The sequence below is a fragment of the Pseudophryne corroboree genome, chromosome 4 (genome assembly GCF_028390025.1).
Source record: "Pseudophryne corroboree isolate aPseCor3 chromosome 4, aPseCor3.hap2, whole genome shotgun sequence".
Lineage (NCBI taxonomy): Eukaryota > Metazoa > Chordata > Amphibia > Anura > Myobatrachidae > Pseudophryne > Pseudophryne corroboree.
In genome coordinates this window covers 163,618,868-163,636,770 of record NC_086447.1, presented here as the reverse complement: position 1 = coordinate 163,636,770, position 17,903 = coordinate 163,618,868, and the positions used below count along the sequence as shown (strand labels likewise).

At 46.4% G+C, this 17,903-nt stretch overlaps 1 protein-coding gene across 2 annotated transcripts in view; it reads left to right on the top strand.

The window, feature by feature from the left end:
- Nucleotides 1–17,903, top strand: part of DZIP1L (DAZ interacting zinc finger protein 1 like) — a 282,067-nt gene that overhangs the window by 51,942 nt on the left and 212,222 nt on the right. For both annotated transcript variants that reach the window (XM_063915531.1, XM_063915530.1), the window contains exon 2: nt 812–1,387. In XM_063915531.1, the coding sequence (XP_063771601.1) occupies nt 875–1,387 (513 nt within the window). In that variant the 5' untranslated portion in view covers nt 812–874. The remainder of the gene's footprint in view (nt 1–811; nt 1,388–17,903) is intronic.

The window sequence follows — 17,903 nt, the reverse complement described above, 5'->3', positions numbered from 1 at the left end:
ATCCACCCTCCCCATCCACCCCCCACCACCATCAGACACACACCAGTATACGTTGGCATTCTTCTACAGACATCCGTCTTCTCACATGGCCAACTGTACGTTGCATTATCACGCTCAAGAAAAGCACATCATGTCAAAGTACACATTACACCAACTGAACAACAAGGCCAGCTCCTTGGTGACACCCAACACTTTACTAAAAATGTTGTTTTCACTCAAATTTTTAACATGTAAACCATATCTTCACATACTTGCCTTGAACAACCATCTTTACTATACATAACATTGACACCTACAATCTTACCAGCCTCCCCTATACACACTGCTCACCCACTCACAAAAGCCTGCACCCCATTCACCATCACATTCCCTTTTTTCATACTACATCTACCCACAAACAAACCAACCATTCCACCACAACTTCACCATCTACTATTCTACTCCTTCACTTTTCTGTCCAGTTTACCGGGGCGTAGCCCCTTACGACGGTGTGAAGAGCGCCCGTAGGGCGCGATGAATCACCTAGTTACATATATAATGCTTAACAATTGCCATAAATGTTGCAAGTCTTTTTTTGTAGACAAATGGATACACTTGCGCATTTAAAGAATTGTGATTCAATATTTTTTGCCACTTTTAAGTGGGCCTTATTGGGTCTGATGTATGAAACGTGTTTGCTCTTTTATGGCTATGCAACTTGAATACAAAGTCTTCTTAGATACATTATCCATGTATCCTTACAGCAAAATATATGGATTGTTACTGATATACAGTATGTCATCATCATAATATGTTTGATTTTCTTTTGCAGCCTTTCCTCAACAATATATACTACCCTTTGTCTTCTCTTCCATCCCACCCATCTCCACCGAAGATGCCAGGATACATGCCGACTCCAGTTCAGTACCCGTCTCTGTCCTTTGCAGCACTGTCACCGAAAGGCAGCTTCATTCAAGCCTTCAGGTTCCAGCCGCGCAGAGATGGAATTGACTTCAGGCGTTTTAGTGCCATTGATGTGGAAAAGGTGTCCCGGGAATTAGACATTGCTACACTGCAAGAGAGTATAAATGCAGTCACCTTCTGTAATCTAGATAATGAGAGATGTCCATATTGTCAGCAGCCAGTGGATCCTGTGTTGCTGAAAATCCTTAAATTGGCACAGTTGACCATCGAGTACCTCCTACAGTGCCAAGAATATCTGAGCAACACTGTAGCACAGCTGGAGGAGCGGCTACAGGAATCAGCAAGTGAACATCAGCAAACTAAGCATGAGATGGTAAATCTGGCCGAGGAAATAAAGAAACTGAAGGAGGAGAACAAGAGGAGGAAAAAGCTGATTGGGACTCAGCAGATGCTGATCCAGGCTGGTGCTAACAACTATCATAAGGTATGATATAACAGAACTGTATCTAAACTGGCATAAAGGTCATAACGGGAAAAACAGTTGAACTTGTAAAAGCTTATATTTTTTTAATTCCATCCAAATTTACATATTTTACTCAACTGTGGGGGTAATTCCAAGTTGATCGCAGCAGGAAAATTTTTAGCAGTTGGGCAAAACCATGTGCACTGCAGGGGGGCAGATATAACATTTGCAGAGAGAGTTAGATTTGGGTGGGTTATTTTGTTTCTGTGCAGGGTAAATACTGGCTGCTTTATTTTTACACTGCAATTTAGATTGCAGATTTAACTCACCACACCCAAATCTATCTCTCTCTGCACATGTTATATCTGCCCCCCTTGCAGTGCACATGGTTTTGCCCAACTGCTAAAAAATTTCCTGCTGCGATCAACTTGGAATTACCCCCTGTGTCTTCACTCCAGCAGTTATGCAGTGAGGAGTGCTGTCAATACTTCATAGTAACAGCGAGCCCATGTTTGCTCAGCCAATATTATATGGTTCCAAAATGTTATTACAATATTGTCATGGTAATATTCTTGGCAAATAAAATAAATTAAGGAAAAATGCCAAAGATCAGAATTTAAATGCTTGGGTTTTTGTTTTGTTTTTTTGCAAAATCGCAAAGAAATCATGCAGCATAAGTGGAGTTCCAAGAAAATGCAAAACTGACCCTCGCAAAATGTTTACATGCTCATTTTATAGTGTAACAATTACTGGGCAGATTAAAGGGCCCTACACACTTGATAACGTACACGGGCGATATGAACGATATCGCTCATAAGTGAATGATATATTGTTCATGTCGTTTAGTGTGTAGGCACCAACGATGAACGATGCGCGTCCCAACGGTCGTTCTTCGTTGGTTTTCCCTTGTATAGTATAGCAAGCCAATTTGAACGATGGTCGTTAATCGTTGAAAACGAACATCATCCAAATCGGAAACATCGCAAAATGTGTAGGGCCCATAAATGAACGAATAAATCACATGACATGATATAAAAGTATAGGTTACATGTATGAGGATTGGCAGTGGATATAGCTTATCCATGACTTAAATCAGATGTGGTTGGAGTTGCTATACCTGCAGCTTCCTTGGAATCAGCAGTGATAGCACTGTATGGTGATGCAGCAGGAGGTGTCTATTACAAGCAGTCACCTCCTGCCGCAGTAGTGATTGGACCTTCCTTCTAGGACGCAGCATCGGATCAGTTACCATCAGACGGTTTACAGCACCCATCACTGACAGTCTGCTGCCATTCTGTGTCGCAGGACCTGTTCGCGATGATGGGCGCAGGACCGGCCAGACCTGAATAAGGCCCTTTATGTCTGGGCGTCTAGTACAGTTTGTATGTATGCTACCGCTCACAAGCAGAATATCTTATCTTTTTATATAAGATAAAGTTTATAAGGATATCTGAATGCATTGCAGACTTAAACTACTGATTCGTTAGATGCAATAAGCGAGGAAGTAATTAGGTTCATCTATATCCAGTATCAATTAGCAATTTTGCCATCTATAGCAGTAGCTTCTCTGAAATTATTGCTACAGGGTACATCGCTATTATGCAAATGATTTTGAGAAAGGTATTTAAATGGTACATGTAGTATTTCCTATCTGTCCCTTTATCAACTCCCATGAACCTTTTCTTCCTTCCACATCAATATCAAGTCTTGCATTTATACAGTCTGGCAGTTCCTGGTGCAAATGCTGGAAGAGGGTTGGAGACGTCCTCCTTTGCTAAGTGTGCATTCTTACTTTAACTGGCCATCTGAAGAAGGACTTCCCTGTGCTGTAAGATATTATTGATAACGTTAAGTAGTATGACTTCCCATTGATCCCTGCACAACCAGAGGGGCAGGGGTAATAAATTATGCTAGGTAGGTGAGCTATAAAATTAAAGGCCCTTTTCGTTGAGTGCATTACTACAGTATTTACATTGAAGAAAATTATTATTATTATTATTATTATTACTATTACTATTATTATTATTAGTGTCTCATTAAGTAGAATGCTGTGCAGATTAAATGGGTAAACAATTTGAACCCTTAAGTTTGCAGAACATTTATCTTAGGGAGAACTTAACCTGCACTGATGTGTAATAGAAGTATTTTTTCCATTATGGATGCTATGTAGGGTTCTCCGATTAGGGGCATGTTTTCCTGGACTCCCAAGAGAGTAGGTGAACCTCCTGCATTCCAACCCATCTTCTTGCATAGGGGGCAGGGTGGACCAATCATGATGCAATTTTTATTATTGTTTAGTTTTACCATCAGCGGTACCGGCGGCTAGCAGGCAACTTGGCGCACACTGTATTTTAGGAACAGGGAAGAGATGCTAAACAGTGCCTTTTTTATTGTCACCCCATTCTTTCTACTTCATACATCCAGAGAAAGAATCTGATAATTGCCGCTGTTGGTAGGTAACACGAACCCATGCGGCTGCTACAATAACAGCAGCCAACTGTACAGCAAGTCAGCAATCCGGAGGTGCAGAAGTCAAATCTTCTGCCCCTCCTTCCTCACACAGGAAGATAAGAGCAATGTAGACTGGCAGTCTACCGTTCCCTAGAGTTTGCACATATACTTCATACTCTCCTTTGCAGGTGAAGGAAGTGCCAGATTAAGGTCCACATGGGCATGGAGCTAAAATTGATGAAGGGCCTTTTGTGTGCCACCGCAGACAGTGTGACCAGTGCTGTGGCGGTGTGACTAGTGATGTGGGGGGAGGGGGTCTCCTGTGCTGTGGGGCAGCATCCAGGGGTGTAAAATCATCCCAGTGGCAAGTTAGAATTTGGAGCTGAGGTGATCTTCTATGTTCGTATGGGCCTACAGTATGTCCGTATGTGCTCCCCTATGTCCGTATGTGCCTATGTCCATATGTGCCTACAATATGCCTATATGTGCCCCTCTATCTTTATGTGCCTATATCTGTATGTGTCTATGTCTATATGTGCTTGTCTATGGGTTGGGTATGGGATCCCGACAGTGAGGATCCCGACAGTCAGAATCCCGACACTTCTTGGTAAGTAAATTAAACCTACCCTTTACCCTCTCCCTAACCCTCCCTAAGCCTACCCCTAACTCTCCCCTCATGCAGCCTAACCCTAACCCTTCCCTCCCACAGTTTAATTTTAACCTCCCCTTCCCAGAGCCTAACCCTAACCTTCACCCTAGTGCTTAACCCTAACCTCTCCTCCCACAGCATAACCCTAACCCTCCCATACTTGCGTTCAAGAAAGGGGGAGAGAGAGAGAGAAAGGGGGAGAGAGAGAAAAAAAGGGGATGAGAGAAAGGGAGGTAGAGAAAGAGATAAAGGGAGGTGTTAGAGAGGAAGAGAAAGGGAGAGAAAGAGGAGAGAGAGAAAGATAAAAGGGAGTGAGAAAGAGGGGTAGAGAGAGAAATGTGGGAAAGAGAAGACGATTAAGTGGGTGAAAGAGAGGGGGGAGAAAAAGAAAGGGGAGAAAGAGAGAGAGAAAGAAGAGGGAGAGAGAGAAAGAAAGAGGGGTAGAGAAAGATAAAGGGGGAGAGAGAGAAAAAGGGTGAGGAAACAGATAAAAGGGGGCGAGAGAGAGAGGAAGTGAGACAAAGGGGGGATAGAGTAAAAAAGGGGAGAATGAGAGAGAGGAGAGGGAGAGAAGTGAGAGAGAGTGCGGAAGAGAGAAGGGGGAAGACAGAGAAAGAGAGAAAGATGGGGAGAGATGGGGGTAGACACAGAGGGCGGGATGTATTACAATACATCGCCGCCCCTCACATTGATGCTAGTCGCAGAGGCCCCCTACTATACTTGTCAGAAGATGTGCAGGGGGTTTCTGTGGGGTCCGTCACTTCCGAGCCCCGGAAGGGGACATGTGCTGGAAGTCCCTGGGCAGAGGATCGTGGAGCGCAGCTGCCTGGACACAGGTGAGGGGGGGTCAGCGGGTGCGACGCTGGGCGGTGGGTGTGGCTCTGAGCGGCGGGTGTGAAAGAAGCCAATAGGCTTCTAAAGGGTATCGCCATAAAAAGATGGCGATACCCTCAGTGGCGAAAAACACGGAGGCCGGGTCTTAGTACATATGAAAATGCAGTAAACCCCCCCCAAAACGGGGGTTTTACCACATTTTCCCTATAGTACATGTCGCCCAGAGAGAGAAAAGGGGAAACAGAGAAAAAGGAGGGTAGGGGAGAAGTGAGTGGGGGAGAAAAGGGAAGCGAGAGGAAGAGAGATGCGGGATCAAGAGGAGAGAAAGAGAAGGTGAAAGACACAACGAGAGAGAGAGAGAGAAGGGGCAAGAAACAGAGAGAGAAGGGGGAGACAGAGAGAAGGGGAGACACTGAGAGAGAAGGGAGGGTGGGATAGAGAGAGAGAAAAGAGGAGATACAGAGAGAGAGAAGGGTTGACACAGAGAGAAAGTGAAGGGGGAGACAGAGAGAAGGGGAGACACCAAAAGAGAAGGGGGGGGGGGGAATAGAGAGAGAGGAGATATAGAGTGAGAGAGAGAAGGGATGAGACAGAGAGAAAGTGTAGGGGAAGGCAGAGAAAGAGAGAAGGGGAAGACTGTGAGAGAAAGAGAGAGAAAGGGAAAGACAGAGAGAGATAGAGAGAAGGGGGAGAGAGAGTGAAAGAGAAAGCGAGAGTAGGGGAGAAAGGGGAGAGAAGGGGGAGAAATCAGCGAGGGAGAGGGGTGAGAGGAGAGAGAGAAAGGTGAGAGAGAAGTGGGGAGACAGAGAGAAAGAGAGAGAGGAGGCAGAGAGGGAAGAGGGGGGTGGGGAGGGAGAAACCCAGGATGAGAGAGGAGGAGGAGAGGGGAGAATAGTGAGAGCGAAAGAGGGGGGAAAGAAGGAGCTGGGGAGAGGAGGGAGAGTGAGAGAAAAAGCGGGAGAGAGATAGAAAGGGGAGAGAGGGTGGTTACAGAGAGAGAGAGACATGGGGAGGAAACATGAGGGGAAAGGGCTAGTATGCCTCTTTCTGTTTTGTTTCACTTTCAGCCCGCTGCCCTGGTGGAGTGCATGTGGGCACTATGTGGGGTGAATAAATAAATGCGTAGAGAGGGCACACTTCCTGGGATATTCTGTGCATTGTGGGAGGGTGCATAATGCCTTTCTCCATGAAAAGTGCTTAATTTTATTGCAGCTCTGTTGTGGGTGAGATTGGGCCTCATCCTATTACCCCTCAGGTACTTGAAAGGGAGAGGTTAATTCTAAACAAGAATAATACACGAAACAGGTTTCCCCAGCACACCAAGGGGTATTGGCAATAATATCTGAACACTGCATGGTAGATAATTCAGATAGATTAGTTACATATATTTGCAAAGATATGGTTATACCTCTAGGCCAACGTCAAGATTTCTCTGATACTGGAGGTCCCTAACACTGCATTATAACAGTACCCACTCTGGGCCATATAATTTTCTACTGTAAGGCCACGTGATAATAGCACTTACAAAGATATATCTAAATTGAGAGCCAGGTTACCTGGAGTCACCCCGTCCCCTAGGTCCTCCAAATGGCACTAAAAGAACCAGCATGCTTTCCAAATGCTGGCCCCATTTGTGCCTCTCAGAACTGCAATATGACATGGATGCTGCTCAATCAGTGTAGTAATACCCCTCAGGAGCTTGAAACGTCAAGGCTTCTCTGATACTGGAGGTTCCTGACAGTGCATGTATGAACTTCAGGCAGCAAGGTGATATGCTGATGGAGCAGCGAGGTAATAGACACTGCTGAGGTGCTGCAGGAGCATGTAAGAGGCACTGTTGATGTGAGGCTGGAGCACAGTAGCAGCCAGATGGACAAGCTGCAGGTGGGGGGTACGATTTCCTCCTAATCCTTGCAATAGCTCAGGTGGAATTTGGTCCCCGAATCTATGTATGCACTGGTAGGAGCAGTACAAGCTCAGGCATATATATATTATAAATGCTGCTCCAGCAATCAGGAGCCACTTCACCAATCCAGACACAAATTTCTGGACGAATCCACGTGTCTGACGCTGCTCCTGGGGGTGTCCCTCATTCTGCTCCTCTGGGTGTTTCTCATTTTGCTCCTGGTGGTGTACCGCATTCTGCTCCTGGGGGTGTCCCTCATTCTGCTCCTGGGGGTGTACCTCATTCTGCTCCTGGGGGTGTACCTCATTCTGTTCCTGGGGACATACCTCATTCTGCTCCTGGGGGTGTCCCTCATTCTGCTCCTGGGGGTGTACCTCATTCTGCTCCTGGGGGTGTACCTCATTCTGCTCCTGGGGACATACCTCATTCTGCTCCTGGGGGTGTCCCTCATTCTGCTCCTGGGGGTGTACCTCATTCTGCTCCTGGGGGTGTACCTCATTCTGCTCCTGGGAATATACCTCATTCTGCTCCTGGGGACGCGGGCCCTCATGATGATGTTCCGGATAGCGCCCATGATGTCGCTCCGGATGGCACCCATGATGATGCTCCTGGTGCCGTTGCTCACGTTGCCCATCCTGGGGATGTACTTGATGCCTCTCCATGAGATCTTTCTTGGTATCAACGTCCATAGAGGCTTGTCTCCATCCTGCTGGGAGAGGCCTGGCGTACAGCTCCCCAGGAATCAGGAGGCACAGAAATAAAATAATAAAGCAGGAACTCATGTTCCTTGGCAGACTCAAGTTCTACTGAACAATAAGTCGCTGAGAATAAGTCTTAGGGCATAATTCAGACCTGGTCGCACGCAGGCTATTTTCTCTTACGTCCTAGAGGATGCTGGGGACTCCGTAAGGACCATGGGGTATAGACGGGCTCCGCAGGAGACATGGGCACTCTAAAGACTTTAGATGGGTGTGCACTGGCTCCTCCCTCTATGCCCCTCCTCCAGACCTCAGTTAGATCCTGTGCCCAGTGGAGACTGAATTCACTGCAGGGGAGCTCTACTGAGTTTCTCTGAAAATACTTTTGTTAGGTTTTTTATTTTCAGGGAGCACTGCTGGCAACAGGCTCCCTGCATCGTGGGACTGAGGGGATAGAAGCAGACCTACTTAAATGATAGGCTCTGCTTCTTAGGCTACTGGACACCATTAGCTCCAGAGGGTCGGAACGCAGGTCTCACCCTCGCCATTCGTCCCGGAGCCGCGCCGCCGTCCTACTCACAGAGCCGAAAGATAGAAGCCGGGTGAGTATGAGAAGACAGAAGACTTCAAAGGCGGCAGAAGACTTCAGATCTTCTATGAGGTAACGCGCAGCGCTGTGCGCCATTGCTCCTAACACACACACACACTGGAGGCACTGGGCGCGGGGGGGCGCCCTGGACAGCAATTATTAACCTTTTAGGGACACTGGCAGAGATATATACTGCGGAGGCAGTATATGGCAAAAACCCGCGCCAGTATAAAGATTTGAGCGGGATCAAAGCCCGCCGGTGAGGGGGCGGAGCTTGATCCCTCAGCACTAACCAGCGCCATTTTCTCCAAAGCACGCTGCAGAGAAGCTGGCTCCCCGGACTCTCCCCTGCTGAACACATACAGAGGGGAAAAAAGAGGGGGGGGGGGGCACATTTATTTGGCGCAGTGAGTATATTTATAAAAGCGCTGTACTGACTCGGATTTTATTCCAGTATCCGATGGCGCTAGGTGTGTGCTGGCATACTCTCTCTCTGTCTCTCCAAAGAGCCTTATTGGGGGACTGTCTCCATATATATATATATATATCCCTGAGTGTGTGGGGGTGTCGGTACGTGTGTGTCGGCATGTCTGAAGCGGAAGGCTTATCTAAGGAGGAGGTGGAGCAGATGATTGTGGTGTCTCCGTCGGCGACGCCGACACCTGATTGGCTGGATACGTGGAATGTTTTAAATGCAAATGTGTCTTTATTACATAAGAGAATGGACAAAGCAGAGTCCAGAGGAAAGACAGGGAGTCAAGCCATGGCTTTGGCTGTATCACAGGGCCCTACAGGGTCTCAGAAATATCCCCTGTCCCAAGTAGCAGACACTGATACCGACACGGATTCTGACTCCAGTGTCGACTATGATGATGCGAGGTTACACCCAATGGTGGCAAAAAGTATTCATTATATGATTATTGCAATAAAAGATGTTTTACATATCACAGATGACCCCTCTGTCCCTGACACGAGGGTATGCATGTTCAACCCTGTGTGTGGCCCCGAAACCGGATGGCTCGGTCAGACCCATTCTAAATCTAAAATCCCTAAACCTGTACTTAAAAAAGTTCAAATTCAAGATGGAATCGCTCCGGGCAGTTATCTCCAGCCTGGAGGGGGGGGGGGGGGGGAATTTTATGGTGTCACTAGACATAAAGGATGCATGCCTTCATGTCCCCATATATCCCCCTCATCAGGCATACCTGAGATTCGCGGTACAGGACTGTCATTACCAGTTTCAGATGTTGCCGTTTGGGCTTTCCACGGCCCCGAGGATTTTCACCAAGGTAATGGCGGAAATGTTGGGGCTCCTGCGCAGGCAGGGAGTCACAATTATCCCGTACTTGGACAATCTCCTGCTAAAAGCGAGATTGAGAGATCAATTGCAGAAAAGCCTGTCAATCTCCCTGAGAGTGCTGCAGCAACATGGCTGGATTCTAAATCTACCAAAGTCACAGTTGATTCCAACGACTCGACTATCTTTCTTAGGCATGATTCTGGACACGGAACAAAAGATGGTTTTTCTCCCGATGGAAAAAGCCCAGGAACTCCAGGACATGGTCAGAGACCTGTTAAAACCGAAAAAAGTGTCAGTCCATCAATGCACTCGAGTACTGGGAAAAATGGTGGCGACCTACGAGGCCATCCCCTTCAGCAGGTTTCATGCGAGGACGTTTCAGTCGGACCTTCTGGACAAGTGGTCGGGGTCCCATCTACAGATACATCAGAAAAAAAGCCTGTCCCCCAGGGCCAGGGTGTCTCTCCTGTGGTGGCTGCAGAGTGCTCACCTTCTCGAAGGTCGCAGGTTCGGCATTCAAAACTGGGTTCTGGTGACCACGGACACGAGCCTCCGAGGATGGGGAGCAGTCACACAAGGAAGAAATTTTCAGGGACTATGGTCAAGCCAGGAGGCTTGTCTACACATCAACGTACTGGAATTGAGGGCCATATACAATGGCCTACGACAAGCGGAGACTCTTCTTCGCGACCTACCAGTTCTGATTCAATCAGACAACGTCACAGCTGTGGCTCATGTAAACCGCCAAGGCGGGACAAGGAGCAGAGTAACAATGGCGGAAGTCACCAGGATACACGCAAGCGCTCTGTCAGCAGTCTTCATTCCGGGAGTGGACAACTGGGAAGCAGACTTCCTAAGCAGACACGATCTCCATCCAGGAGAGTGGGGACTTCATCAAGAAGTTTTTGCAGAGATAGCAAGTCAGTGGGGACTTCCACAAATAGACATGATGGCGTCACGCCTCAACAAGAAGCTTCAGAGGTATTGTGACAGGTCAAGGGACCCTCAGGCAGTAGCGGTGGACGCCCTGGTGACACCATGGGTGTTTCAGTCGGTCTATGTGTTCCCTCCTCTTCCGCTCATCTCAAAAATACTGAGAATCATAAGACGAAAAAGAGTGCAGACAATACTCATTGTTCCGGATTGGCCTCGAAGGGCCTGGTATTCAGATCTTAGGAAATGCTCACAGAAGATCCGTGGCCTCTTCCTCTCAGGGAAGACCTGTTGCAGCAGGGGCCCTGCGTGTTCCAAGACTTACAGCGGTTACGTTTGACGGCATGGCGGTTGAACACAAAATCCTAGCGGGGAAAGGTAATCTGGAGGAAGTCATCCCTACTCTGATTAAGGCTAGGAAGGAGGTGATGGCGAGACATTATCACCGCATCTGGAGGAAGTATGTATCTTAGTGTGAAGCCAAGAATGCTCCTACTGAAGATTTCCATCTGGGCCGTTTTCTCCACTTTCTACAGATAGTAGTGGATATGGTCCTAAAGTTAGGCTCCATTAAGGTACAGATTTCGGCCCTATCAATTTTCTTTCAGAAGGAATTGGCTTCTCTCCCAGAAGTCCAGACTTTTGTAAAGGGAGTGCTGCACACCCAGCCTCCTTTTGTGCCCCCAGTGGCACCATGGGACCTTAATGTGGTGTTACAGTTCCTAAAATCTCACTGGTTTGAGCCTCTTCAAACGGTGGATTTAAAATTTCTCACTTTGAAGGTGGTCATGTTGTTGGCCTTGGCATCTGCACGGTGGGTGTCCGAATTGGCGGCTTTGTCTCACAAGAGCCCCTATCTGATTTTCCATGTGGATAGAGCAGAATTAAGGTCTCGTCCTCAATTTTTGCCTAAGGTGGTTTCATCTTTTCATATGAACCAACCTATCGTAGTGCCTGTGGCTACGGGTGACTTGGAGGATTCCAAGTCCCTTGATGTAGTCAGGGCCTTAAAGATTTATGTAGCCAGGACGGCTCGGGTTAGGAAAACAGAGGCACCGTTTGTCCTGTATGCAGCCAACAAGCTTGGCGGTCCTGCTTCTAAACAGACTTTTGCTCGCTGGATCTGTAACACGATTCAGCAGGCTCATTCTACGGCTGGATTGCCGTTACCAAATTTGGTAAAGGCCCATTCCACTAGGAATCTGGGCTCTTCTTGGGTGGCTGCCCGAGGCGTCTCGGCATTACAGCTTTGCCAAGCGGTGACTTGGTCGGGTTCAAACACTTTTGCTAAATTCTACAAGTTTGATACCTTGGCTGAGGAGGACCTTATGTTTGCTCAATCGGTGCTGCAGAGTCATCCGCACTCTCCCACCGGTCTGGAGCTTTGGTATAATCCCCATGGTCCTTACGGAGTCCCCAGCATCCTCTAGGACGTAAGAGAAAATAAGATTTTAAACCTACCGGTAAATCTTTTTCTCCTAGTCCGTAGAGGATGCTGGGGGCCCGTCCCATGCGGACAAAATTTTGCAAGACTTGTATATAGTTATTGCTTACATAAGGGTTATGTTACAGTTTTGATCAGTCTCGGGCTGATGCTGTTTTGTTTCATACTGTTAACTGGTTCGTATGTTCCGAGTTGTATGGTGTGGGCTGGTATGTATCTTGCCCTTAGATTAACAAAAATCCTTTTACTCGTACTGTCCGTCTCCTCTGGGCACAGTTCTCTAACTGAGGTCTGGAGGAGGGGCATAGAGGGAGGAGGAAGTGCACACCCATCTAAAGTCTTTAGAGTGCCGATGTCTCCTGCGGAGCCCGTCTATACCCCATGGTCCTTACGGAGTCCCCAGCATCCTCTACGGCAGGCATTCCCAACCACGGTCCTCAAGGCACACCAACAGTGCAGGTTTTAGTGATATCCAGGCTTCAGCAAAGATGGTTAAATCAAAATAACTGAGCTACTAATTAAGTCACCTGTGCTAAAGCCTGGATATCACTAAAACCTGCACTGTTGATGTGCCTTGAGGACCGTGGTTGGGAATGCCTGCTCTACGGATTAGGAGAAAAAGATTTACCGGTAGGTTTAAAATCTTATTTTTTGCACTGCTGAGACCAGGTAATCGCCGTCCACAGGGGAGGGGGGATTTGCTGTGCAGGGCTGCAAACGCTTGTACAGAGAGCTGCACAAACAAAAAGTTTGTACAATCTCTGCACAGCTCAGGACTTACTCACCCGCTGTGATGATCCTTCCTGGAGCTGACGTCAGGATCCCTCCCAGAAAACACAGGCGAGGTTGACACCCCTGGACGGCCTCTTCCTGTCAATCTTCTTGCGTTCGCCGATGTGGTGACTGAGTAATCAGCGATCATGAAGGGCTGGGCTGATATGAGAAGCACAGCCATAGGTGGCTGGTACCTGAAGAGGGGAGAACCACAACTAACAAATCAGTGTCAGCTTCAGCACATATATCTGCTAGGGCTGGCTCTATAGTTACACCACTGCTCTGTAATATGTGTATCTGCATATCTGAAAGAAATGTGATGTTCTGCAATGTCCTGAAATCCCAGCTTTTACTGTGTCTGTATGTTAGTTGTACGCTCATATATCCTTAGTTGCTGTTCCATATCCCAGCTATGAGGCTATAAGCATGTTATTCCTGAGTGAGAGTCTGTGTGAGGTGATTAGTTATTTGTATAACGTGATATAATCAGTCAGTATTAGGAGGGGGGGTGACCGGGACTGTGTGGCTATGACTTTTGTCCGCAGCTGCAGGACTCTGAGGGTGGTGGTGTCACCAGGACACTGTGGCACTGCGTACTCACCTCACCTAGAATCCTCTCGTCCGTCAGCCACGCTACTTCATAGCTACTTCCGGTCTTGCAAGATGATGACATCATCTCACGAGTGTTTCCCTACAATAACCATCTCCGGGCACACAGTGAGGCTCTGTACAGTGCCGGCGACACTCCCACCCACCCCCACCTTCACCCATCAGAAAGCAAATTGCCTGGCCTGGAACCCAAAAGGGCGGCTCATTACTAATTAAAAAATAAAAGAAAAAAGGTTCAGTGGGGTTGCTTGCTGAGCTGACGGGGCACCCTCGCACCCTCTATAGTTACGCCACTGAAAAATCCGAAACACATCCGAAAAATAGAAACAGTTGATCATAACAAAAGAACACACAGCTGATGGAAGAACCCCCAGGAGACCACTGGACTATAGCCCTAAAGTTATGGGAAGGGGAGCATCATGGAAAAGACAACCAGGGAGACTAAGTGAAAAAAATGGTGGTGGCTTTAATGTGTTCCATCTGGTTAGTGCACACTTTCGGGTGGTTCAGTAACCCACAACCTGCAGATTATACATGGGCAGTACTGGGCCTGTAGCCACTATTTGGACATGCAGAGTAAAATGCGCTAGTCAGACTAAACAGACTCTGTTGTACACTTAGGTAAAGCAATGCAGAGTCACACTTTTTGGCGTTTGTAAATGACCCATGCTGACATGGTATTCTCAGCTCTTGCGTGATATTAGTTTTAGTCGCTTCCCAAATTATCTTTGTTACAGAGAGTTTACAACATCAGTTCTGTTCAATGGAGCTTACTGCAGACTGTAATATAGTTTATATGATGGATGGGCAGATGACTGTATTTAATAATATTTTAGTGTTTTTTTGCTGTCACTGCCATTGGATAGGATCATCAGTCATTGCTATCAACAAGCTGAAGCTTCACGCTAATAAAATATTATTTCACCTCAGTAGTTCCCCTTTGACAGTGTTTCAGCAACCGTCAGATCAGGGACAGGATGAAAACAATTTGGGACAAGATGGAGAGCTGTTCATTGGCTAGCTCTGGCCTAGCAGTGCTGCACTCGGTTGAGAAGAATCCTGTACTTGTCAATTTCACTTCTTCCGTGCCCTCTACTTGAACCTTAGTGTTAGGGACCTAACAGATGAGGTCAAGTGGTTGCGGTTGTTGGGCCTATAATTACGCTAAGCACCTCAATTTTGCTCTATGGTAGATTGCAGAGTTTATTATAATTATTCTGATTAGCGGTACTTATTCATGTAGAGTGTGCATCTGCATTTTATTTTTTCCTATGTGGAACTACAAGTCTAAGCATGTTAGCACCTCTTATTACAGTATGTTTGAAATCAGGGTGTGCAGTCCACAGTGCCACCCCATCTCCCTACAATACATTCAGTTCTCCTGGCTGGTGGGATTGGCCTCAGAAAGTATACTTTCTCAGCAGAAATACTCTAAATCACAGTAATTGTTCGCCCATGCAGAAACTATTTGAGAGTTGGGTCAACAGATGTCGACATGATGGTATTTTGGTTGAATCTCTGCACTAGAGATTCAGAAGCATTTCCAGGAGATGAGTTCTTTGGAATTTACATCTTGCTTATCTTTGTTAATGTTATACCACTAAGGGTTCTGAAAAAGCTATAGACGAAAAAGTGTCCAAGCAATTTGTGTATCTCCAGATTGGCAGAAATGGCAGTCACAAAAATGCGCTCAGTACGAATGGATTGAGTTGGGGGACCCAAACCAGTATCTTGCCTAGGGCACCATTAGTTCTGAATCTGGCTCTGGTCTAGATCCTCATATTTTCTTAAAGTGTCCATTTAACAACCCGTGTATACCCTTTGGTTCCAGTGTTCTCAAATGGACTTCTAGAAAAGGATTTAACATACATAGTATAACAATCTCTAATTTTTGTAACAATGGGGTATGGCCAGAGCCGGCCCTAACCAATATGATGCCCTAGGCAAGATTTTCGCTGGTGCCCCCTAGCACCACCGCTGGTTCCGCCTCTGACCTTGCACCTCTTTCCCAGCACCATCACCCCTCATCCATAGCAGTCCTTATTTTGGTGTTTGTATCCCCAATATTTTAAATAGGAACAGTTCGCATATTTGGCGCAGAGCCCAAAAAGGGGTGTGTTTTTGCTGGCAAGGGGCATGGCCACACAATAGTAACCCCAATTCCAATTACGCCACACAGTACTGCAACTTTATTCATATTTGATCATGCGATAGTGTACATAATTCATATTACATCCCACGGTAGTATCACTTTACCTTATAAACGTTACTCCTCACAGTAGAGCCCCTTATTCACATTACATCACACTGAATTGTTCCTTTTTCACATTACACCACACCCTATTGCTCTTTATAAACATTAGACGACACAGTAGTGCCCTTTCTATACGCAACGCCACATAGTAGAGCACCTTATACACATAATGCCACACAGTAATGCCCCTTACACATATGAGACACATTATTAATGTCCTTATAAACATAATGCGCCTTACACATTATGACAACCTTTATTAATGCCTTTTTACACATAATGTCCCTTACACATATGCTGCACATTATTAATGCCCTTATACACATAATGACACACATAGTGCCCCTTGCACATAGTGCCCCCTACACATTTGCTGCACATTATTAGTGCCCCTATACACATAATGACACACATACATTAGTACCGTTACACATATGCTGCACATTATTAATGCCCTTTGATAATGTCAAATATTACCTTTAAACATAAGCTATATACTATTACGGACTAAGTACGCTATTGGCGCACTGAGCACCGTAAGGGTACGCACTTAGCGTAGCAGACGCTAGGCCGTGGGCGCGACGCACGAGTGACACGTACGCTCACGGACTCACGCTTCGTAACGAGCACGCTATAGGCGTCCCGAGTACCGTAATGCTACGCTATTGGCGTAGCGGACGCTGCGCCGTGAGAGTGAGACACGAGCGCCGCAGACGCTCACAGAATGATGCACAGTAAACCTTATTAACAACACACAGTAAGGGTATGCTTATACTCTAAACCTTAGCAATGTAATACTACAATGATGTAACGATTATTAACCTTGATAATGTGTAAGCTGATTGAGCGATTGAGACGCTAAGAAAGCCCTTTGTAGTAACTAGTGAATACGCAAGACATTGTTTGGATTTAAAAACCACTCCGGCTCTAACACCTTCGTGGATGCTTTAGAGTAAAAAGGGGGAAAACAGTACAGGTTATACACTACAAGCTAACATCAAAATCTAAACTGAATAACAAAGAATAATATGAACAATAGCGTATGATCGCAAACACGAGCAAACAGAATGAGAACAAATGGCAAAACACAGTGGATAACAAAATGGCTACAGAGAATAATACATACGTGCGGATGATTCGCAAGCGCTTCCTGGATCCAGCCCTCAGCATTCAATGACAAAGCCTTTCAGAGAGAGTGAGTGACTGGCCAGGCACTGGTGGCCTTTATATACACAGCATTCATTCACAATACAATGGTCCCTATAATCTCATTGTTCATTGGACACAGGAATGTGTCTCTGCATTATAACAAAAGGTCATAGGTGGATTTGAACAGGTGGGCTGTGTCTTTCTCCAACTGCTCATGTGGGAGGTATACTCAGGATTCCCGCCGCATGGGTAATGAACAGCAAATACAGTAAATGTCTATAAACTACTTTTGTACATAACTATACGCAGAAGCGAGCGATCTTTTCCTAACCAACACCGAAATGTTACCATTAAAATACTCTACAGCTGGATACTAGACACCACCTTTCAACCTTTATCTGACCCTTCCTATCATGCAAAGAGGAATCTCTCTGTCCAGGAACCGTTTAAACTAAACATACTTGCTGACATTGTTTAGGGGAATATTAACTATAAAACACACTATATGGGTTAAATATGTTGCGATCGAGTCGCTCGCTAGACGCTCACAAACTCCGCCGTAAATACACATCTCCATGCGCACGAGACGTTGGAGCGTCCTTTACGCAACCTGCGGGAATGCGTACGCACGGGGGAGTGGGTGCACGAGCAGCGGGCATGTGCATTGGGGTTAGTACAAGGCATGTGAATCATGATATTTTTCAACTTTGACACCTTATACACATAATGACACACATAGCGCCCCTTACACATATGTAGCACATTATTAATGCATTTTTATATGACACACATAATGCTCCTTCCACATATTTCGAACACTACTGCACAACCACCCCACTCACATGCACACAGCACTCACTGCCACTAACACTGTGACCTCTGCCTCTGCTTGGATATAGATGTGTCCTCATAAATTTTGCCTCAATGCTAATGTTGGGCACTTTTTT